Source organism: Aptenodytes patagonicus, chromosome Z, assembly GCF_965638725.1.
Source record: "Aptenodytes patagonicus chromosome Z, bAptPat1.pri.cur, whole genome shotgun sequence".
In the NCBI taxonomy this organism is placed as follows: Eukaryota; Metazoa; Chordata; class Aves; order Sphenisciformes; family Spheniscidae; genus Aptenodytes; species Aptenodytes patagonicus.
Window position 1 is genome coordinate 83359384 of NC_134982.1, and position 25212 is coordinate 83384595.

The 25212-nt window shown below is 36.6% G+C and overlaps 1 protein-coding gene across 2 annotated transcripts in view; it reads right to left on the reverse strand.

The window, feature by feature from the left end:
* EDIL3 (EGF like repeats and discoidin domains 3) overlaps positions 1–25212 on the reverse strand; it is a 261173-nt gene that overhangs the window by 121378 nt on the left and 114583 nt on the right. For both annotated transcript variants that reach the window (XM_076362438.1, XM_076362437.1), the window contains one exon: positions 7428–7556. In XM_076362438.1, coding sequence (XP_076218553.1) covers positions 7428–7556 — 129 coding nt within the window. The remainder of the gene's footprint in view (positions 1–7427; positions 7557–25212) is intronic.

Consider the following 25212-nt stretch of genomic DNA (forward strand, 5'->3'; position numbering starts at 1 on the left):
CAGTTCCCTGTCTGTTACTGAAGAATCTCATATAAGTCGTAAACTACTCATCATTTCCTTACAATATTTATCTGTTACAAAATGAGTGTAAGAGCATAATCCATATATTCTTCCACATTCTCATTTCACAAAGCCATGTAAGACCATTTACACGTCACTTTCAAAAAAGCAGTCTAGTTATTGAACATCTAAAAGGGAATCTTTGTGGTTTTTTTTGTAAAAGTGTTTTCATGCAGCATTAGCAAGACTCATTGCTAGTATTTTTGTGTAATGTATTTAGGAATACAAACAGTTATTCTCATCGTGAGGAAACCCACTGAAAAGGCATATTATAATATTATAATATAATATAATATAATATATCTCTTTTATGTTATAAAAGAGAATGTGTGATGTTGACATTACAATGGGATAACTATTATTGAATTTAAAGAGATCATTTTTAATTCAGTATTTACTATTAATTCAAATATAAAGAGGAACTTGTATGTGCAAAATATCTCTATGTGTTATCTTTTTAATGCAGAACATGAACAAATTTAATTTCTTTGACAATCAAACAACAATTCATGTATTGTTCGAACATTAATTTCCTTCCACAGTAAAATAATACTAATCCTTAAGAAAGACAGTAATTAGGGGAAGAGAGATTTACCCTCCTACAAAAGATGTTTATAATGGCTATTGGCAACCTATGTGACTTTTATACCATAGAAACACACATCTTCTTAAAAGTACCATTCATTGTATAGTTCAGTCAGTATACAGGTCATAAGAAATCCACCCCTCTGTTCAATATCCTCATAAAACCCAAAAGCAATCAGGAAGATCTATTTCCTCCCACTATGACATCTTATGAAAGAAACTTAGGCATCAAAGAAGGCAGCTTAATAAAAGCCTCAGCTCAACATCCAGTTCTGGTTAAAACAGGAAAAATTGAAAAGAACTTCCAACAAAATGCTGCATAAAGAATATAGAAAGTACTGTAAGGATCTTCTACCAAATAAATGGTACAACTTTGTCTTCAGTATAGGTCACTGCACAGTAAAATATACCACAGAACAAAAAGGGTTTTGAGAAGGCCACGGAGGAATAATTTAAAAGTCCTGGAAAAACTCTCATGTGAAACAGAAAAGGAAACAATTTTAACTGTTTGCATAGGAAAAAATAAGAGGGAACATGAGAAATGTATGCAAAATAATAAGTTGCATACAGAAGGCACTCAAAAGCTGCTTTTCTTCTAGTCTTATAATACACAAAGAAAGAAACACTTAAAGATGCTGAAAGATAGCAGGTTTGAAATTGAAAAGGGTTTTTTTTCAATATACAGCATAACTAGACTATGTAATTGAATGCATCAGGAAGTTGTTAAGATCAGTAATTCAACAAGAAAAAAAAGCTATTGGAAGTGTGTATGAATGAGAAGAATAAACAATGCTATATTAGCAAATGCTAACAAGAGTGAAACAAAAGTGGAGGGGATATGATATACTTCCTACCTGGGATTTTAAGCTAATCTCTGGCTATTACAGAATGAAATAAAATCTTCAAGTAGGGGACAAGTTATGCCCCTTCCTTTCATGGTGGGTGTGTCTTGACCCCTCCTGTGAAGCATCCAGTGTTGGTCTATTACCTGAGATTTAATGCTTTTTCTCTCTGGGCTTCAGGTTCTTATCTCAGTCACCTACTGCTTTAACCAAGATATTTGTTTGGATTTCAAGGAAAACAAACCCCTACTTCCAATAGCCCAAAAATTGTTGTCACTGTTGTTCAATCTCACCACACATTTGTTGTGAGAAGACTCATCATCAAAACTTCCTTTGTTTTCTACCGACAAACCCATCATTTTTTTACCTCATTAGAGCATTTGTTTTTCTGGGCAGTTTCACACAAAAGTTTTCCTGGACTTCTGCAAATGGGGCAAACATTTGCTGTGCTCCCACACCTGGTGGTTCTGCCATTTTTGTGGTCCACTTTTTATCCCCTTACACAGTTTCCATTTTAGGAACAATTTATTATTGACTTTTCTTCCAATAGCCTCTACTGGCTATTTACTTTTTTCTTCTTTATTAGTGATCTCTCTTAGACGTCTTTCAAATTACCCACTTTCTCATACATTTTAATTAAGCAAAATTCTAGAAGATAGTGTAACGGTATATCTGTCTTCCTTGATTTCTTACCTAAGCAACTGATCGGACACAGGAACAGTTTTCAAACTTCAGCTCAACAATGCTTAGACGTGTAAGCTCCCAAAGACATACTTATACATGTAACTTACTACTACTGTACTATATAGCTTATTGCTACTACATTAAATAACTTATTGCTAGTGTAATTTGTTAAAACTATGCATACAGCTAATTACAATGAACCCCTCACACAAAATAAAAATGAGCACCTGGGTTAGATTTAGAACTCCCCAAGCCCAAACAGATATTAGAAGAGAAGCCATGGTGAGTGTTCATCAGCAGAAGCACAGGATGAATATCTGGTATGGTGCAACTCTATCTACCCTAGTACATTAAATTTGCCCACTCAGCTAGGGGGCCCACTGCCTTGGAACAAGCTGCATCTGAGCAAGATACAACTGGGTTTAGCCTCCAAAACAAGACAGCTGGATGAAAACCACCTGTGGCGAATGGTTTCTGGAGTGCTCTACCACCAAACTGCAGCCAGGAATGGTTTATCAAAAGCACTCGCTCATTTTAACACACAAAATCCATGCCACAGGATGATCTACAGCTCACATATATTTCTTCCTAGTAGCTGGAAAAGTCACTAGGATTTGAATTTGCTGGTAGAGCTGAAGCTGGAGATTATGCATCATGTCAACTGGCCAGAAACGCATGGCCACCAGCCTTTCCAGTTGCAGCCCCGCAGTTAAAAGCCACTGCCCTATGGGTAGTTGGGATGATGCCTCAACGTACTATCAAAATGTGAGCTGATGCTCTGCCACATGGTCCCCATCTGTGCAGGTTCCCAATACATTAATGTAGCAGATGTGAATATCACAGACCATCTATGACGGGGAGGTAGAAATCAGAGCACTCTGTACAAACACTGGGAAGTGCTTGCTTACATTATTAAATGTGTTTGATTAATAACCTTTATTCTTCTTGGAGTGCTAGGCATTTAGTTATAGCTGACAGAGTTAATGATCCTCAGAATATAAAACCACATCCAAATCAAACCCTTAAATCTGAACCCTTTATTATTTCAAACTTGATTTTTTCTGGTTGGATCTCTGCGTCATTTCAGTTAGTTGAGTGGCAGCCATTAACCCACACTTTGACATATATCGATAAAAATGTTTCAGTTTCCTATTTTTTCAGCAGGCAATCTTTATCTGATAATCACAATAATGCATATTGGCTATATCTCTCAATGTTATGGAATTTTTTTTTTTCATGGAAAAACAGTCCATTTCAGTGTTCTGGGTATTTCCACGGATTTTGACTTGTTCTGCAGAACTGTATTTCTAGGTTGTTTTAATAGGTGACAGTATAATCCCTCTATATGTAGATGAAGGCATTAATTTACTGAACAGCAACTATTGGTCCAGCATTTTCATCTGTCATAAGAAGAGTGATTAGTGAGGTTGATAATGGTTTAACAATGGATGCTGGTTCATAAATAGCAGTAGGCCTTTTTCAATAAAAGCTGTAAAGATCTCGGAAGATTGACTTTCTTGAAGTCCATGGTTAAAGAAAAGGGAATCATAATGCACCCAATGATTACGCGCTGTTTTCTGGTGAATGACAAGGCCATGTATTTACATAGCTTTCAGTCAAAGTGATCCTGAAGGAACAAAATAATTTGCCACTCTTAAGAATGAGCTTCACCACCACAGAGTACACCCTAGCCTTCCTGGGCATGAGTTGTATGCTATTTTCAGGAATTTAAGTGCTCTAAGTTACTCTCTGGAAGAGCTGCTTTCTCAGTGTAGTAAGAACGTAGGGAGACTTGCCTTACCTCAAGGTTGTTCTTGCAAAGAACTCCGCTCTCCTTGTCGCTAGACACTGTCAATAGCACATTTGAAAGCCAGATTGCCATACATTAACAGCATGACAAATTGCAACCTGGACAGGGTTTGGGAAGAATCTTCATACCAAGCAGGTAAGTAAATGCCTCTTAAATAATGAAGGAATATTTAAAGAACATATTGTTTTTGGGTATTACCACAAAAATCTGCTCAGGTTTCTACCTGAAGTAGACTTTCCTATCCAAACATTGGTTAGTTTATGAGCCCTGAAATGGGAAATTTTGTTTCCTTTTTTGCCACTGGGGAATCGGAATCTTTTCAGAGAACCATTGCCAATTAATATCAGTTTTGCAATACATCTAGAATATACAATCAGTGAAATTGCTAATGATCTCTTTTATAATTTACATATTAATTATTTACATTGGTAAAAGGTCAAGGAATCTCAGAAATATTGACAGGATGTTTGTCGATGCAAATGACAGAATACCAGCTTTGGGAATGTACCCCGACTGCAAAATCAATCACCTAGCCTAAGTGATTTAGCAACAGAATATTAGACATGAAAGAAATCAAAGATAAAAAAACCTTGTACAAGAGAAGTATAATGTGATTTTTGGAAATCTTAACAGTTTAGATGAAGATACGTATCTTGCAATAAGGTCATTTTAATTTACCTTTTATGACGGAACTACTTTGACAGACTTCTTAATTGATTTACAGTGAGTTCAGAATTGAATTGCTAAACTTTGTGAAGCAGAGGAATTTGTATCAAAGGAACTTTGTGAATTGAGCTAAAGTGATATCATATAAAAGAGTGATATTAAGTCCACCAATGGAAGTCCCATACTTCTTCCTGACTGCAGAGACCTCCTCCACTGCTTCTCATAGGTGACATCGTCAGAGACCCTCTGAACACCTATACATTGCATATGATTTATTACCACATTTTAAACCAGATTATCTGAAAAGGACTGAATTTCATTGTCCCCCAAAGAGTAACTGTTCACATAAACGTGTCTTACCTCAAATCTCTTTAGCTGCCTGCTTGGGTTCTAGTCTCCCCACAGTGAATCTGAATCACCCGTGTGAGAGCTCTGCTTTATTCTGAAGTTGGTATAAATACACTGATTGATTATGAGCATCATTAGCTAACTGTTACATACCTGAATATTTTTAAAAGGATACTGGGGATGCAGCAAACAACTATGATGAATCACTCCATAATGCACTACTGTATGTTTTCTTCATGAATTAGGTAAGAAGAGATAATATTTTCCAGACAGCACGTTAAGCATGCATTTTGCTTGATGAAAATTTGTGGTGTTATTCACTTCACTGCATCCTTAACAAAGGTCACCTCTTTCACATTTAATGGAAGGAGAATCGTTGTGCATCACATGTTGACTACGTGACTGGTCTCATGATGGAGCATGCCTGAGAACATTAGGCCACTTGAGGATGTTTTCACATCATCTCCTCCATATGACTGGACATCAATGGCACACAGAAGTGGTCTGCCTGTACCCTCACTTAAAGCAGTCACAGGGGTGAAGGTACAGCTTCTTATCTTTCCACTCTCCAATGACTTTTGCTTCACTTATCAGGTGGCAGACTTAGGTAAAATGCATGCAAGTACAAGGAACAGGGTTGGGAGCCACAAGGTACTGCACTCACAGTTTAGCCCAGGTACAGTTTTTAAGCTGGTATAACTCTTGAGTTACAGCTAGACATAATCTTGCCTGCACTCCTGGTCTTGAGACCCTTGAACTCCTGGCTATATGGTTTAAAGGCTGTCAATGACTATCCTTTGCCATCAAGATTACACTGTGTACTCAGTCCCCCATCTTGACTGAGTGCTCTAATGATATGTCCATTAAAACAAAAGAAAGTCAGTATGACTGTTGCTGGCAGTCAGCTCCACTAGACGGCCATCCCCAGAATCAGGGCTAGACAGAATAGATCCCAAAGGAGTGGATAATATCCAATATTTCCATACTCCCAGTGGAAGAGATAGATACATAATTTAACTAGATTAAGTTAGTGGGACTGCCTATGTTACCTACCTAATTAACTGAGGGAGAGAGTGTGGCCAAAATTAATGAAATTGAATATCCATATTCAGGTCTTTGGAGACACTTTCCATTGAGTATATAAGGGACATAATGAACATAAGTAGTTATTTGAGCTGGACTGTATTGGTTCCTGACACTTCAAATTATAGACAAGTATCTAAATGGAGCACTTAATTAAGGTAGACTGGATTCAGCGCTTATTCACTCTGATTTGAATGAGTGGATTTATCTTTTATGTGCAAATGGAACTGGATTCTTGACTGTTTGTTTGAGCTTTTAACCTTCTAACTGAGTAACAGTTGACTTCCAAATGCATCAATAACATGAGATTTTAAGAAATATGCTGTGCTTTATTGCACAAAATAAAACACAAATTTGGCACATGAGTTTCTCTTTAGGCAAGCACTTGTTCTAAATGAATTTTACATATGAAAAAAACTCAGCTTCTATTTAAGTGACAAATAGATAATGCAGATTACATTTATAGGTTAGGATATGATCCGATCTGTCACTTGCAGATGAATATGCATAGCTCTTACTAATTGGTTTTGAGCACACAGAACTTCTGATGACATTAATTAGAGAAACATGTATCTGTAATTTTCAGCATAAGCACAAAAAATGCAACATCTATTTACTTCTTAAAATTTTTTCTTGGTGAAGTGTAGATCTTACTATATAATGCCCCCATGAGATATTATTGAAATCTCAAGATTTTTTTTCCCATATGGCTACTTGTCAGTTCTGTAACTGTACTCTCTAAGACTAGGATACTGACCTGCTGTTCCTAATCTGACCTGAAACCAGGAAAAACTCTTCAAATAAATGATAATGATTAGAAAGAGGTGCAGATACTGTATTTTAAGTAGTATTAAATATACATTTGATTTAAGTCTGAACTTCTACCCTTGAATTTAAGTATCATGATTCAAAACATTTCTTCATAATTTATAAGTGCATAGGTAAAGAAAGATCAAGAAGACATATTTATTCACAAATTTCTTTTCAGTTATTCTTTCCACTTTTGTCTAGCATTAATCAAAACAAACCCACAAACAATTCAAAGATAAGAAGAGATCCCTACTATTTCAAATATGCTTTTCCATTAAATCCATGCTAGATGTGGGTACCTTTCCTTACCATACTCTAGAATATGCATTGAAAATTATGCACTGTTGTGTCCAGTAAGTTGGAAGTAAGGTCATTTTTTGAAGGTAGTAGTAGTACTCAGTAGTATTAGCTTGCTCATAATATAAAGGCCAAAGACTGATGTACTTCAGAAAACCAGATCCAATATTAACCCTCAACATTGCAAGCCATAAAAAGGCTCCTATCTATAAATACAATAAAAGTTACCATGTGGAACTTACTGTGCTGGCAGTGAATCCCATTAAATCCCTCTGGACATTTACAAACATATCCTATGAATGTGTCACCTCGGTATGCTTCGCTAATTTCACATATCCCACCATTATGACATGGATTAGGAAGGCAGGGTCCTGAGAGAGGGGAAAAAAGAGAGAAGGATATATGCATACATAATAACAACCACAATAATTTCAGTCATTTATATGCGTTCATTAAAGAAATAAAATCCCTTATGTAGACCTTCATATTCCACCAAGCCGCTAAAATATACCCTTCATTTAGTTCAGATAACTTGCCAGCACAGATTTTTATGAACAAGAAAAAATATGAAGCATGTCACTACTCATTAATCACAACATTATTTTTTAATGTAAGAGAAGACAGGAGACAGAGAAGTTAAATCTTGCTCTCCTATTAAAGATAACAGGCATTCTAACTTTTATACCACTGAGGAAATATGTATTAATCAAACGTGCCTATCATGTACAGAATGACATGTACAATATCCCTGAATAATCACTACATGTCAAGTTAGTAGTTTGAGGAGATTTTTGCTATGGCTTTGGGTGACTTTCTGAGTATGTGACTATCTGGGCCAGCAGTTAGCAGCTACTAAACCAACTATTCTTTTTCCATTAAGTGCCTTTTTAACATATCCACTTCAAGCTGATTTCAAAAAGGTCTTCTGACTAATTTTTTTCTCTCCCAGCTAACCACATGCTAGGATACCTAAATTTCAGCAGTGAGATCTATTTTGTTGGGTTTGCAATGACTATACACACCTTTAAATAACAGCATCTTTTGAACTGAGGCCTAAAGTTCATTCATTTAATGGCACGTGTTTAAAGCCTTTTACATGTTCTTATCTTACTAATACTACCTGTAACATACCTCCTACCAGAAGAAAACACTTTAGCATTTTGATAAATCTTTTTTCCAATCTTACTTTAAAGAACTGGTAATCATTGATTGGACAGCCTCATGTGCAAGTTTGTGTGAGAAAAGATTTGTGAATTCAGTATAAAGTATGTTATTTGCAATCTTTGCCATGTACACAGAAAAGTGTTAATCTTCGCTTATTGAAATGCAATGTCATAATTATTCACCCACTTAAAATTGTATTTTTTAAAAAAAAAAGAAAATAACTTCTTTCCTCAGCATAATTCACTGACAATCAGCACTGGGAATTGAATGATTTAAACTTAAAAGAGCTATAAGTTTAACATTTCTGAGGGTCTGCCTATTAGTTTACGTCTTCAATGACAAACCCAAGGTTTGACAGATGTTCACAGCAACAGCATCCATTCAGAACATCACATTAGTGAAAATTTCACTCTCTAAGAAAATATTAATTTGCAAATTAACAGAATGACAAGGATGCCAGAACACATTCCCCAGTTATAATTGCCTGGGTGGTTATAGCAATTTGAGGAACTGTCCATGTGCACATTTCCATTACAACTGACGTCATCAGTTTGTTCCAGGACACAATCCTGCAGAAGTTACGCTTGTGTGCATCATTAAACATGGGATATGTCTCACCAAACCCAATAAATAAGACATGAATATATAGCAGCTTATTCTAAATGCAATTAGTAGTAAAGAAAGGCAAAAATCATGAAGATGAAAAGGACGAGACTGGCTGTTGCCTTTTTTGCCTTTCCCCATCCACATTGTGCATTACACTTTAAATATAACGGTACACTACATTCTTAATTCCAGACAACAGATATCACTTAACAGGTCTAGGAAGACTCATGGCTTTCAAGTATCACAGCGTCTGATTACGTTATTTCTCCTCTGTAATATTTTGGGAAGAAACATGTTTAATAATTTGCAATTTTGGTCTCCCAATGAATATGAGCTGTGTATTTTTTTTCAAGTCTCTATCATAGTGCTGCAGTTTGGGGAGTACCTGCAGGTAGCCTCATATGTCAATTATTTCTGTGCAAGAGAATCTCTAATCTTCCAAGAACAATAAATCTTTTAGTAATTCTTTCTCATTTTGCTTCCTGCTTTCTCCATATGGCTTGTTAAGCACGTGTTCAGCATACTTTCATTGACTGTCTTTAGATTTTGCATTTTCTCAGATCAGTCCAAAGTACAAAGACTTAAAAGGTCATTTGAGGTGCACAGTAATAAATATACTGGTGCACGCCAGTATTTCTAACTAATCTTAGGCTTCTACAATGCCCTCCTACTGAAAAAAAACTCCACACCAACAATATGAACACTTTTTTTGCCTGATTATAGTTATTTGGTCATAGACATATAATAGCAGTATTTTCAATCTAAATGTTGAGTAATTTTGGTGGTGTTTTTTTTTTTTTTTTGTTAATAGAAACTGGTAGTTCAAAAATGATTTTGAGAGCAATGAAACATCCTAATTAAATGCACTGAAACTAGTAAACAACAATCATCTAATTTTCACTAGTTAACATCCATTTCCTAAAAAAGATGTGTTAGACTCATCTGTGTTCTAAAAGAATGAATGATTGAAACTTTAAAAAGCCTGAATCATCATACCCTGTTTCTCGCAATTCTCCACAAGATCATACTCTGAGCTCACACATCTTCAGGGTATTTAAATTGCATGAACCTTCAAGCATATGATTCTTTTTTTTTTACTGAGTCTACAGGATCCCTGATGCAAGTTATGCAGTTTTGAGTGTCTTGAAGGATCTGGGCCCTAATCCTGCCATCATTCCATTTACGCATCAAAAATGGTATGTAAGATCTAGGCACTACTGCCAGATGATGAGAGGTCCCAACTAACTTGGGATGTACAGGCTTTTAAATAACATTGTATTGAATGCTGCATAATTAATTCCCTGATAATCTGATTAATATTCTCGGTTACTCAGATCTATAGCAGCAAGTTCAAAAACATCCTTCCTTACCAAAAAAAACCCAAACCAAATTTGTCAACTAATTTTCAAAAAAACAGTGGACTTCAGGGATTTGTTTTTTTAAATCAATAGCACTGTAATACTTTTGCAGGTAATCTTTAATTGGCTTCCAACACAAAGAGAACAACAACATTTGATCAATACTAATGAGCAGTAGAATTCAATGGTATGCTTTCCAGGCATTTTTATCTATGTTCATATAAAATAATGTCAACAAGATTAATTGTGCACTCAAAATAGATCTATTCACTTTGCTGCTCTTTGGAGTCCTTCTTTGTGCGGTTCCAATGGTATTAACCAACATAATAAGTATAGTCCAAAATACATCATTCTGTTATTCAATTGAAATTGCATGCTGTTTTTGAAAAAAATATTGAAAGTTAAATTAAAGCATAGCAGGTTTTAAATATTTTAGATGCTCTTACTAAAATCTCTGAGATTTTATAGGTGGACAAATCAAACAAATACATCCTCAGTAGAGTTGCAAAGGTGCTCAAGGCAGAAGCATGTTATCTGTTCTCTTCTTTGACAAGAACAATCAACTAAAACTTCATTAAAATAAAATCTTGTATAATGCAGTACTGAAGTTGTAATTACATATTTGAGAGAAACCACTAGTTTGTCTATAGCAAAAAAAGCCAGGAAAGCAAGAAAAGCATCATTTCACCAATAAGAATGTAATTTTTGACAATGATAATATATACAAAGAGTCAATTAGCCTATTTAGGAAAACTGTTACTTCATTTTGTCTTGTAGGATATACACATTATTTTGAAGTACTAGAAAGAAGTGTCCAAATACCTTTCTACTTTTTCCCCTGATAATCTGGACGAAAAGTATTTTTTAAAATAGCTAGTCTTATTTTGGGTTTCTTTTTTTTGCATGGTCTTCAATTTTTAAGAAAAAAACAAATACACAAAAAACCCTTAGAAACATTGACAATTGTAAAGGACATTTAAATATGTATATGTGAATGTCATTACCTAAAATTCTGATTGTTTTCATTTCAATTATTTAGTTTTACTACAGACTGGCTGCATCTACGTGAGCAGGCTACACAGTGCAATGGGAAGGGATCTGAAGAGCAAGAGGGCTGATGCTGAGGTCCTGATGCCCACACAGTATCCTTCCTGAGAAGGGGGTGGTAGAGTTACTCTGGTGGTAGACTAACTCTAGTCTCTTGTCAAGGCTTTTCATCTGCTTAGGGTTGTATCTGTATGCGTGAGGTATGACACTAATTACTGTTCCCTCTAAGTGTCCAGGATGCATTAGAATTTAAGAAAAAAAGGAAAAATACTATGTTTCCAGTGCATTGCTGATGAAGCACTGCAGCCCTCCCATTCCTCACCCAGCTGAGGACAGCGAGAGCCGTACATGAGTTCATTCGGAGTGCCAGTGCAAACTTCATCAGGGACAGACACAGAGCCTGTCTGCAAGGGCAGGCTGTGCAGATGGTCAGCGACACAATGAACACATGCAAGATTTTGTACAATGCACTGAGCTGCATTATCAGGAAGTCTACCGATGCTTTGCCAGATATTTTTCTGATAAATTGGACTTAAAAATGTGACAAAGGCCAACTCTGAAGTACAATGGCTAACAGTGGAGCTATGTAGCATTAGCTTAGCAAAATCCAAGAAATCAGAAAGTAGTTGAAATAGCAGCCATAACAGAAAGAAAAAGCAAACAACACCCCCTCAATGACTCTTTCCCTTACCACTCCCCAATTCAGTGATAGTCATCTGTAAAACAAGCCATTTCTTATGCTTCCACCAAACAGTGTAAGCATTTTTTGCCAAATATAAAATCTGCTGCTGCTTTGGTGGGAAAGACATTCAAAAAAACCAGGCAGTTACAGGTGATGTAGTTAAACAAGAACTCTACATCAATCACATCTTCCTCAAAGTCTGATTCCCTGTACTCAGAAGTGTGCTTGCTGCTGTGCTAGAATAGGAAGATGATAAAAAATCAAAAATCATCATTTCTTACTAAGACAAGATTAAATGAGAAATATGAAAAACATAAAGAGGAAAAAAAAAAGAAAAATATATGCCAGTGGAGTGACACATGCCAAATAATCACATTTTTAAAAAGTAAAATTAAAGGCAGTGCAATACAAATGTTAACACTTTTGATGGTATCTATCTATCCATCTTCTCTTCATGTAGAAATAATGCAACTTTAATGAAAAATACTAAATTAGACATTGACCTTGACATACATCAAGATGAAGATACTGTTAGCTACAAAGCTAATTGCTTCATTTACTTTGTGGAATATTACTGAAGTAGGACTAATAGATAATGTTACTCTGATGATATAGTAAGCTCCAAATCCCATCAAAACAAATATTGGAGTTATCATCAAACTAATAAAAGGTATCAAATGATTTTACATTTCATTGTAAAAGAAAAATACTCTCTAGCTGCTTGCCTTCATACCACTAGCTTTGCTTAAGACCCTCGTGGCTCTACATGAATGTCAGTCAAATAGGTTTTTTTTTCCTCCTCTGGTAGGTTGAAGTCTTCATCAGAGATCTCTCACACAGTTTTAACATCAGTAGTTTGAAGTCTTCCCTCTACCTATGTTTTGATAATACATAATACTTTAGATGCTTCCTCTGCCAAAGCAAAGTCTTCAAATTAGGTTATGACAGAGCTCACTTAGGAAGAGCTCTTAATTTTGAAATGAGTATGTATAAAAGAAGCCAGTGACACATATGACTTTTTTCATCTTTATGGGAAGAGGAAGAATTAATCTCCTTGCTGCTGGAGCTAGTAGAATGGCATAAGCTTCCCATGATAAAGAAGTTAAGGATTATCACACTGAATTAGGCTCAGTGTCCAGGTAATCCAACATCCTGTCCCTGCTGCTCATCAGTTCCTGCAACCTGAGAAGAAAGCTGAAGAATCCTGCAGTGGGAATAATTAAAGATCTGCACTAGATATCTTACAAATATTTGAGATGAACTTAATCTCTGAATCTTTGTGTTAGACATTCTTTTCTAACTAATATGTAAGTTTTCTCCATACAGTTAAAAATTATGTTTATACCACCTATATATGCACAAATGAGAGACCACCTCTTTTTCAGAACTATATTGACCTTTTTCTTTCGTCATTATCCTTTTAAAAACTCAATTAAATGGATTTTTGAAAGGTGTGCCCCTTCAAATGTGATCTTATAGATTTCAAAGTTCAGCAGACACAAATCCAAAATATAACATAATTCTATTTGAAAGAGACTGTCTTCCACAGAGACACACAAATGAGCATTCAAAACCAGCAGGAATGTCCCTACAGGTTACGACAGAAAACTGCTTTATTGCACAAAAAGGGCAGGAATATAACAAAAGCTTTTGATGGTCTCTGATCTTCCTCACATTTACTACTTTGCCTATTAATTTAATATGGTTGTGCAAGGCTTACCTGACACAGAGGCTGGTTTTGAATGCTCCCAGCTGCATGTCTGTGTGGGAGTCGTGATACTTCAGAGACCATTTTAACAACTCGACAGAAATGATCCTGCATCTGCGGAGTTCTGGGGATCATTAAATCATACCAAAATACATACTTAGGTCTCAGCCTATCTATACGTTCAATCACACAAGTATGACATATCCATTCCAGCAACGCAGCGTAGGGAGTTAGGTCTCACTAGTACACATACTTCGAGCCTGTGCACCAACTTTGTGGTTAAGACTAAGCTTCTGCTCAGGTATTTTGTAGATTTCACCTGTATTTAGAAGAAAACTACCATTTCCCAAGAACACTCTTGAGGTTGCTGGGTCCAAAGAACAGCATGTTTGTTCACTACTTGAAACTCCTGCTACATCTCAGCTGCCTGCTTTGCAGTGCATGGTTTTGAGGGCATTTGAAGAGAACGTTCCCAGCAGATGTGCTATTGACCTTCTGCCAGAAGGGGCTGTAATAATGAAAATGGTTTATTCTAGTTAACATGCTCATTCTACCAATTAAGTATGAAGCATCTTCAGTAAGGAATGAATACGTTGTAGTACAGTATTTGCTCTTTCTTACTCAGATTTTCTTTTTTTTCCCCTTAAAAGTAATTCTGGGTTCAAAATTTACATAAATATCTAAACATTTTAGGGCCCAACTCCCACTATACTGGTGCATCATGACATGGCTGAAAGAAAATAAAGGAGTCTCTCAGTTTAACTAAAACCCACAGAAGTTGAACTTGACGTGTTTTGAACTACCTCATCCTTCAAGTCTTCCAAAGTGTAATAAATTCTTGCTTGCCCAGCATACTTGAATATTTGTAAAACAAAGAGGGAAAAAAACCCCAAACAATAGCTCCTACAGATCAATATATTTCACACGATTTCCTTTTAGAATTTGCCACTGTTGATTCTACTTTGCTGTTAGGATACAAATGAATTTTGTATCAACAAATATTTATTATACCTACAGCTTGCTATTTGTTTGGTTGTTTTAGCCTGAAAAGAATAGGTATTGCAGGACATCATTAACAGTTTATGTGGAATGTTGATAATATTAACTGATTGCTATATGTTATTCCAGTTAGTGCATGAAAGTAGTAAAAATAATTAGCAGTTACACACACCTTCACCTCATTAACATTCTCAAAATATCAGTTTAAAAAAAAAAAAATCTGTTCAGCCTGGCTCGTAAGTGAATTAGTACTGTATTAGATTCTATCTAACTATATATCAATTATAAACTAATGGCACAGATCCAGACTTAATTGCACTGTGATTAAATATTTATCTTGTTTTTAATGCAGCAAATGGAGTGTGCTGATTATAATGATCAAGGTGTCTCCATCTGGATGCAGCAAAAGCTAAGGTTCACTCCCTGAGTGCAAAATGTTTCAGGTCATTTCTGCACATTTCCCTCTAATTCTCCCCTGTGGATTTATATTACAGTAAACTGATTGTCCAGCCATCTCCCAACCTTTTTTTAACTACATAACTAGAATATTTTCTGAAAAGGTGCTATTTAAACTTGACGGCTATACAGTGCCTTTCCTTAATAAATAGTCTTAAGTTTCTCACCTAACTGTTCCATCGACTGGAATGACAGATTCTACACAAATTTGAGGTGTGGCCAGTGTAGTAGGCAATGCAGTGATACTACACAGGGTGAGACCTGAAAATGCTCCAAAAGCTAGAGAAGGTGTTCAATGCACTACAAGATATTTTCCTCAACTTCTCTCTCTTTATTTCTCCTCATACTCCTAGGCTTCCGAGCTTGAGAACTTTCTTTCCCATTTTCAATGCTGTTTTTCAGCTCTTTATACCCTTCATCACCTACACGTGTTCCTGAATAAAGCCCACAGTAATCTTCCCTCACCAGCTATCTCATAAACGTACTGTAGCAAATTAACGTGAGACCTGTTCTGCATCTCTGCATGACCTTTCACAGGAGGGTTTTATCTTCCCAAAGAATACCTAGTTTGTTTACAGAAAATCCAGGTTCAGGGCCTTTTCCTTCTCTTTCTCTAACTTTATAGTTTAACTCTGGCAGCAGCATTGTTTTTTTTTCCTAGATGATACTGTTTCTGTCACTGACTTCTCCCACTCTTGCTGATCCAAGTGTGGGGGCTTGGTTGCTACACTCAATTTTTTGTGATTTACTTTGTATCATTGTTAAATTCAGATTAATTTTCCAACTTATGTTAGAAATATTTTCCAAATCTCTTTTTCAGTTGATTCTGGTTCACATCAAATGGACAAAACTCTGCAAACACAGAGAATCTTGTATTTTGTAAAAGTTTTGCTGGAGGACTGCAAAGACTTGAAGAATTTTGTATATTAAAATATTCAGAGAATTATTATTATAGATTGGAATGTTCGAAAGATTCAGTTCAAAAGTGCAGTTCTGACAACGCTAATGTCTACAGGTTTTACATTAAAATAAACTCTCCAAATCCTTTCTCTATATAGTTGAAAGAAATCCACCTCTGCATTTACTACATTGGTCTGTTGCCTAAATAAAATATACCCAGCAATAAGGAAACCATACACAGTTTGGTACCTAATGCAGAACCTCACTGCCAATTGGGATTTCTGTGCAACAGTGCTATTTTTATCATCGTAATTCTTGTCATCATATATGATGATGTCAGTTTTCATTGTTTCACTGCACTTTAAACTGCCAGTGATCAGGACCTCTCATCCTTTTTCACCGTGTTCCACTAATAACTGGAAAATGGAAAAAAACCTGAAAAGATTATGTGAACCTTAACTATAACAGCAAATAGATTAAAATCCAGTTAGTTCTCTTGCTGAGCATTCCAGTGGGAACTAAAAAATGCAACAGCCTAAACTCATGCTATTCATATTTGTATGAGTCAGGTCCTAACTACTAGTGTCACACCAATGACACGGAAACAGCAGAAGAGAATCTCAGAGGATGGTTATCCTTAGGACATGAAATATTATTAAAAAGTGATGAAAGAGAATTACTAAATGTGAAATATATATAGTCCAAAAAGGCATAAAGTTGTCCACAGCAGAAACCAAGGGAAATAGACAAGACTTACACTCCAGTCATTTATTTCCCTTAGGATGTAGGACAGAGGAAATACATCCTTTCCTCTTCGCATTTTTTTTTCAGCTGTCATCAAACTCTTACGATTTTATGTACCCTACCCTAAATTCTTTTGAATTCCAGATCCTGTCACTATTCTCCAACTCTTACTCCCTTCTTAGCCAGATCGTCGTTCTCTTTTCTCCTCATAACCCACTCCTGCTTCATACTGGTGTCTTGCCAACTCAGAAAACCACACACTGCCTAACCATCCCAATTTAAAATCACAACCCATGTTTGCAGTTATGTGCCTTCAGTTTTTAAGATACACAGTAGAATCACCAGATGTCTGCTTCCTTTGCACCAGCTACACCCACAGCACAAATACAAACTAATTGCTCTTGATTAATGTGATTCACATGCAGTTAGTTGTACATGGAAGAAAATACTGACCTATTTTGGTGGATAATGGTAATAATTCCTGCACAGCAAGACAGGAGATTAGCCTTTTCTGATAAACAATGCTTTAACTTAAAATTCCTTTCTGTGTTATTACACGCAATGCAGGTGTCATTATTGTCATTCAAGTACAGTTCTCTGCACAGGTAAATTTTGCCTTCAGCAGAGCCTTGTGCAAGGGCTGGGGCATAAGCTGCAGCACTCCCAAGGCCAGAAATATACTCCTTTAGTGAATGGCATGGCAGACTTCCTCTGGAGCCACACACTCTTCTCTGGTGTCCACCCTGAGCTGTGGCATGGGTAGCTTGTCAGACACATCCAACTTTCCCCTGGTTTTCAAGATCCACAGGTCTGTGCATAGGCATAATGACGGCCATATTCATCTGGGCGACTTCAAAAGGTGGGGGCATGAACTAGGCATAATTAACTTCCCCTCTCCTCAGGACAGACGACCTGAGTGCATGTTAATATTCTCTTTCCAATCTAGTCTAATTGGTAGCTGGATACGGTTCCTGAAAGGGAATCCATAATATTACTCATCTGTTGATGGAATGGAGTCAGGCACAGAGAAGGTCATCTGGCTGAAAGATGTGGATGCTGCAGTTAGGTTCTGAATGACAGGGAACAAGACCAATAGGATATGCTGTGAAAACTACTTTACTATTGTAATGTGTCCTTTCATTGAGGATATCCCTAGTGACATGATTTAAACAGTTTGAAGCAAATTCTTTCTTTGGAATTTCTTAAGAGGTTGCAACATATTACCTGTATTCTGCTACCAAATATTTAGATAGAAACAAGACTTGATGACAAATACATTACATTATACCTTCTGTCCCTCCCCCTGTTCAAGGGAGGCTAAAGCAGAATGCTGACCTGACAGGATTGTTGTATTGTATTTTGTTTCAAAACATGCCCAGTATTACTGTTTTGCAGAGAAAATTATTAGAATGGTTTTCTCATCTAGGAGGCTGGATTAAAACAAGAAAATTGAGAAATTCCAGGTCGACACAGAAAGATTAAAAATCAGATATTGAAATATTGTCATCCTTTCCCTTAGTTTATATTAATAAATAAATACTGTTCCACAGTTTTAACAGGACGAAATACTGTAGAAAGCTTGAAACTAATGAAATTAATGAGTAACTATGACAAAGACTTGTAATATTGCTGTAGAGTGTTAATTCATGTTTTGCAAGTAAATGTTAAAATATGGTACTGCAGGCAAATTGAATATATAAATCTATATCCAGACCTTTTTGTTCTTGGGCTATGGCTTCTTCATTGTAGCTAGCCATTTCAATAAAACTTCATGAATTCCAAGTCTTCTCTCAGCTTATTTGACATAATTCAAATAACTTCTAAAGTATATAAAGGTACAATTCATTTTAACATTTTTTAGTAATACACAACTAGACATTCATGGGGGCATGTTACATTTTCATAACTGATATTTTTATCAGAAGAGTTGTCATACAACTACAACTCCCATGGAAGCCAGTGGAATTTTTGTCTTAAATAAGTAATGAATATATACTTCTGGACTGGAGTGTGAAAGCTTCTGCTCTCTTATCTCCAGTCATACTGATAATTTCATTTGACAGTTTATTACTTTACAGTACTGTGGATCTTATGTAAATAGTTTTGCTACAATTTTGAAGTCACATAGTATTTACTCATAAGGAGTATTACTGAAGTCAACAGTTTTATATAAGTGCAAAAAAAGAGAAAAAAATAGTTGTTTCCAAAATAGTATTTCGAAACACTACAATTGTATAGATAAGATTACACAATACAGCAGAAGATAGCTGAATACTACATGTCATTCTTTCTTTAAGCCTAATAATGGACATTCATGCTCTGAGGTAAAATACTGTTTATCTAAAAGACTTACAGTGGGAAAAAATGAAATGCATTTTAATTGCAGTAGTAAAGACTTCAAAATAATATACAATAAAAAATAATCTATTCAATTTCTAAGACAAAAGAAAAAAGGGAGGTCTTGGCTCTGGCAAATGGTCATTAGTATATGGCAAGTCAATCTATAAGAGCAACAATGAGAATCAGTAGATGTGAATGAAGTGGCAAATATTTGTTATTGCAAGAAATGGTCTAAGAAGTTGTTGCATACGTGCAGAAATCCCCACATTCCTGTCTGAGTGAACTCAGTCAAGGCTTTGCTTGATATTTCTATGCCCCTAAAGCAATTTATGTTCTCTTTATGAGAATAATGGCAGGCAACCTGTGACTGTTTATTAAAATATAAATGCCAAATCTTCTTTCAACATTTTTTTCCCCCCTGTTCAAGCTAGGATAGACTTAAAGATCTTCTCAGCACCTCAGTGATGCAGCTACTCAGAGAGTCCAGCTCGCTGATCCCTTACTGGCAAATAGTAATGACTGAAGCCAGAGTCAAGAGAGTTTGGGATGGCAGGGCTTTTTTACTTAGTAAGGGTTTTAGGGGGATTAGAAGTAGACAGAACATTAAACACAGTGCAATGCAGGAAGAAACTCATTTGGATGGGAACTGGGCATCAGATCAGTAGCTGATGAGACAGAGATTCATAATAAGAAAGACCAGATGGAAAAAAAAAACAACCCACTTCAGCTCTATTTTAAACCCTGCTCTTGGTCCTTCAGGGCACTTAATTCCACTTGCAGATGATTCCATTATCTGTCAGTTTTAACACTTCCTGGGCTTTGATGCACTACAAATCCACAGCAGTGTAATGGTATTATGCATATCCATGATCGATAAAATACTGCTGTTTCAGACATGAAGAAAAACTCACGTGTCTGAATGCCTGTCCATTTCACCTATCAGCTGGTTCAATGAAATATGCTACCTGTATCTACAAACGTTTCCCTGCAACCTATGGACTTACATCAGAAAACAATCCTAAATGTCACATCTTTCCCTGGTTATAAAATCGGTCTCAAAGGAGCCTGAATTTAACAGAAGTACCATATTCCCTCAGTTCAGCCATGCTCTCTGCTACTTTGCAATCTTTCCTTGGCACTTCTTCCTTACTTGCTTTAGCATCTATCCAACCTGCTTAAGCTTAGGCACATCTTTAACACCCTTACATAATAGGATATGAATTACTGAAAAGGTAGGACAAGGATTCTGGTTGCAAGAACCAACACTTTTTTTGTTGTGCAAGATTACCAAGAATCAGCACAGATTACCAAGAATCAGAGTAGATTTTTGTTCATTTGCTTGCTTTTTACTAAACAAGAGTTATGGATAAAAAAATATATTTATTTAAGAACAAGAGATATGAAGTGATAGGAAAAATTACTAGAACAATGAACATGCAAGATACATGATTGAACATGATTCCTTGGCTGTTTCAGCATGTCAGCCAACTTGTAAAATTGTAGAGATTATACTATAGAGTCATTCCCAGGAGAGTTATTAGGGATATTTCCCATTCATCCTGCTGTTAAACATCATAACATGGGGAGCAATGGTATAGGGTACTTTCAAGATTCACACTGGTTAACTTTGCTCAGAATCTACAAATGTTATGTTGAGATAGTCAGCACCAAGAGTGTACAGCTCCCACCCCAAAGATCATGAGATTTCAGGGAACCTCATCCACAGCCACTCTTATTTATTTTACATAACTATAATTATTTGCAGACTGATGTTTAGAAACTTGCGTCAGTACAGTTATGCATGGATGTAGCTTTTTGTAGGCTCAAAATCTTTGAAGCACAGAACATTCAATGTGTTGAATGTATATCCTGGAAGGAGATACGATAAATGAATATGAAGAAAAACAAATGACAAACATAACAAATCAACAGCTTTACAAAAGGTGAGGTCCTAAAAACCTCAGGAGAAAAATCATAAATATGTGCATACTCATATGTGCATATACACCTTGATACTGGGCTACTGGTGTGGGTCCTTCCTGTAGAAAGGAAACTAGAAAAAGGGATTTACTTAAATTCAGAGTTTCTTCCTAATTGACATTAACCATGTACACTCCTTCTGTAGTATATAGAGAAAATGAAGGAATAACCGCTGCCTTTGTTTTAAATTTCTCTACAGGTTTGTGTTTCGTTTCTTTGACTGCAAAGACTGACCTAGATTGGACTCTTCACTCTTGAAGAGGAAATCAGGATAAAATTACATCTACCCATGCTGTTGCTGCTCTGCTGTCCAAAAAGAAGACTACTGCCCAGTCTTGGCACAATTTAGTGTCAAATGCACAGCTGCGAACAGTGAGGATTTCAAATTCATACGTATGCAAGAACTGGCACTCATAATGTATATGACACCAATAAAACCTTCCACTAATGAATATTATTTGGGTTACAGTGCCTATCATGGAATGGTCTGGTTCATTGTCCAAGCAAAATATACTTAGCATTTTTAAGAGCACACTTACTTTATAGTCCTTAACTTTGCTAACATGTGCTGTCTTCCTACAGGACCAGCCATTCTGCAAATGGGTCATTATTCAATACTTCTTTATCCTCCTGAATGAATGTGTAGTACAAGCCTTGGTAACTAAAAACCACTTAAATTTGCACTGAACAGGAAATAATGAGTAAAATTTCTTCCTCAGCACTCTTACATTTTCACAGTCAATCCAATGCTTTAAAGATGGTCATAAGACAGTTTAAAACCGAAAATAAGCACAAAATAAGCCTCTTTGGGATGCTATTTTTAAACAGAGTCCTTTCCATCAGGCTTGTTAACCTGCTTCCAAATCCTCAACCAACCACTACTCCTGTTTGTTTTGCTTTCATTAGTATTTGCTTTTTTCCCCTCTTTCCATGCATCTAATACCTGGATGGGAATCTTTGACTGCTTTTATCCAATTTAATTACAGTATCTCACCAAAGATGACTGTTTTTTTTTCTTCACTCTAGCTTTCGCTACGCATTTCCACCGAATTCCCCTTCCCACTGAGAGCACACATGCCACTACATGTCAAGTCAGATCAAGGAGCTGGACCAAATGAACACTAACTCTATTGGGGAAATTACATTAGGGAAGAGGCTACTTTCAACTGGAACAGCTACCTGATGCAGCTCAACATGTAGCTGTACAACTGCTAGCACAAGCATAAAGGGGAGAGCAAGAAAGCATGAGTAGGTTGGAAGAAGGAATCAGAAATAAATGGCCTGCGTGAAGTAAACAATTCTTCCAACAGCAGCCAGGCCAACACAGATCATCCCACCACAGCCCTTCCCTTTGTATGCATGTATTCAGATCCACTCACTCTGTGCCCAGGCACAACTCATTAATCTCATTTCTTTGCCTGTCAACTCCCTTCTTCCTCAGCAATTTCTCATCTCAGTTTCCATCACTTCTCAGATGAAAATCTGTCCATTCTGACAGGAGAGGATTTTGTCATCTGTTCTCTGCCATGGTTAGCCTTTTGCCATATTTTCTCCCGTGCTTCAGCTCTACTTCTTGGAAGTACAGAGAACTCAAGGAGCAACAGAATACACTGAGATTCCTGAAGCAACAAGAACAGTAGTTTGTTCTTCATCTTGTTTGTTTTTGCTCCATCTTCAGAGGATGAAACAATCAATATCAAATAATAATCTTTGTCTATTTTATTCACATGACCCTGTCTTAACTGCTAGTTCTGCTCTTTGTATCTGTCCAAGCAAGGTCTAGACACCTGCAAAGCCTCTTCTTGGGGAATACTGCTTCCCAGATAGAAAAGCACCTGAGTAAAGCCACCCTATCGATGCAGACCTGGAACCAACAGACAGTGCTGACACTGCTGGAGCCTGAGACAAAGGTGTTGTGTTTCCCTGCCAGGGTGACATCTCCATCTGTTCTGCTCCCTGCTCTCCCTGGTACAGAGATGCATTGGTAGTTGGTATGGCAGACTTGATTTCACCCACCTTCAGACAGCAGTATGCACTGCTGGTTTCCTTATAGCAGAGTTCTCAATTCTGTTAGGTTAGGAGCGGTCTCTGCTAATTGAGCATGAACTAAGCCTACCTCCTTTGCTGACTCTGTGGACTTTTCCATGGCAGTAATAAAAGCAACCTCTGACACCGCACTGTGAAATTGCATGTCCCAGCTCCAAAGTATCGGAGCAGAAAGGTTTCTCAGTAGAACAGCTTTGAGAATCAGAATGGGCAGCAGAACACCTTTTTTCCTTAACCTCATTATAAGAAATAGTGAAACTATTTGAGCTGAGTTCAGCCTGAGGCAGACGCCTAGCATGGAAAACTTCTATCTCAAAGTTCGGGTGAGAAAGTGATAAGCAACCAAAAGAAAATGTTCATGACATAAAGCAATAGGTAGTTTAGGGGATACTATATGATCTTCCACTTGTATTTGTACACTGGGATGAATGTTGTATACCCACCACAAATACCACTCTCTAGACCTATGCAGATTATGGAAAAATGCCCATGTATGAGTTTCTCAGGCAGTTGCCAGCACTGAAGGCTAATCCCAACCTCCCAGCACCCTTTTTGTCTAACCCTGAAAAGAAGTGAGAGATTTTGCTGAACTGAGTTATTTTTATGATATATGGACAAACATTCACTAAGGAATAGGCTGAAAATACTAATTAATTTCCATTCCTGACCTAAGCAAGATTTCCAGCTTTTAAATGTGACAGCCTACTGTAATAGCTTTCAGTGCCACCTGGCATCTAGAGCTATTTTTACTGCATAAGCCTCATTTTCATCAGAATGGGGTTCAATATGACCTTTATATAATGTTCTGATTTAGTCTATATTCTACTTGAATATATGGAAAAGTAATTAACAAGTTAGTTTCAGGCACTAAAAAATAAAATATGCACTTCAAGAAGAAAAAGAAAAGGAATTGTTACAAATGTGTAAACCAAGTTAAGCAAGAGAGTAAATCTCTGTTACAGACCCTGAGGGAACAACAAATCCTCTCCCTTAGAATAATATGGAAAGATGATTTTCCTCTTCAAAATGTGTGAAACAGAACAGCTTTGCATACCACAGCAAAATTATTGTGCCCCAAAAGACAGCCTGAGAGCATGCTGTCACAAAACTACAACACTTTGGATGCTGCTGTACAACGGGCAGTAAATTGAAGTCCTTGAGACTAGACCAGATGCATCTTTTGAGATTTTGAGGGTAAGAGAGTAAGCAGATGAAATATCTCATGAACTTTTTGGAAAGTTTCATTTCAATAAGCTAGGGACTCCTGTTTATTTTGGTTTTTTTTTTCTGATAATCACCAAAGGAGTTACAATTCCAACTTCTTGCAATCAATAGAAGGCCATTAGGGCATTATATTCAGGCAGAAGAGATACCCTTTGTGAAATCCAATTTTATACCCACAATCAGTTAAGTATTTTTAAGGAAAACATATAGTATAGTTAGCATATAAGGATATAAGTATAGTTGCTATGTAAATATTAATCTCAGTAAGATCTCAAATGTTTTTCATTTGAACTCATAATGTAGTTCTTTGAGAATCAATGACATCTTGCCAGTACTTTAACCAACTGGATCTCTTCTACTTTTTGATGAGAGATGCGCAGCACCAAATGTAAAACCATTTGCTGACATGAAGGAAGGAAAGACAATGAAAAATTGATTACAATATTCCTCTGTTCAAGCAAAAGATCTATCCAATATCCAAATCATAGAATCACAGAATGTTTTGGGTTGGAAGGGACCTTTAAAGGTCACCTAGTCCAACCCCCCTCGCTGTGGGCAGGGACATCTTCAACTAGATCAGGTTGCTCAGAGCCCCGTCCAACCTGACCTGGAATGTTGCCAGGGATGAGGCATCCACCACCTCTCTGGGCAACCTGTGCCAGTGTCTCACCACCCTCACAGTAAAGAATTTCTTCCTTATGTCCAATCTAAATCTACCCACTTTCTAAACTATTTAATATCAAACTATTTTAAACAATCTAACATAAAGCTAT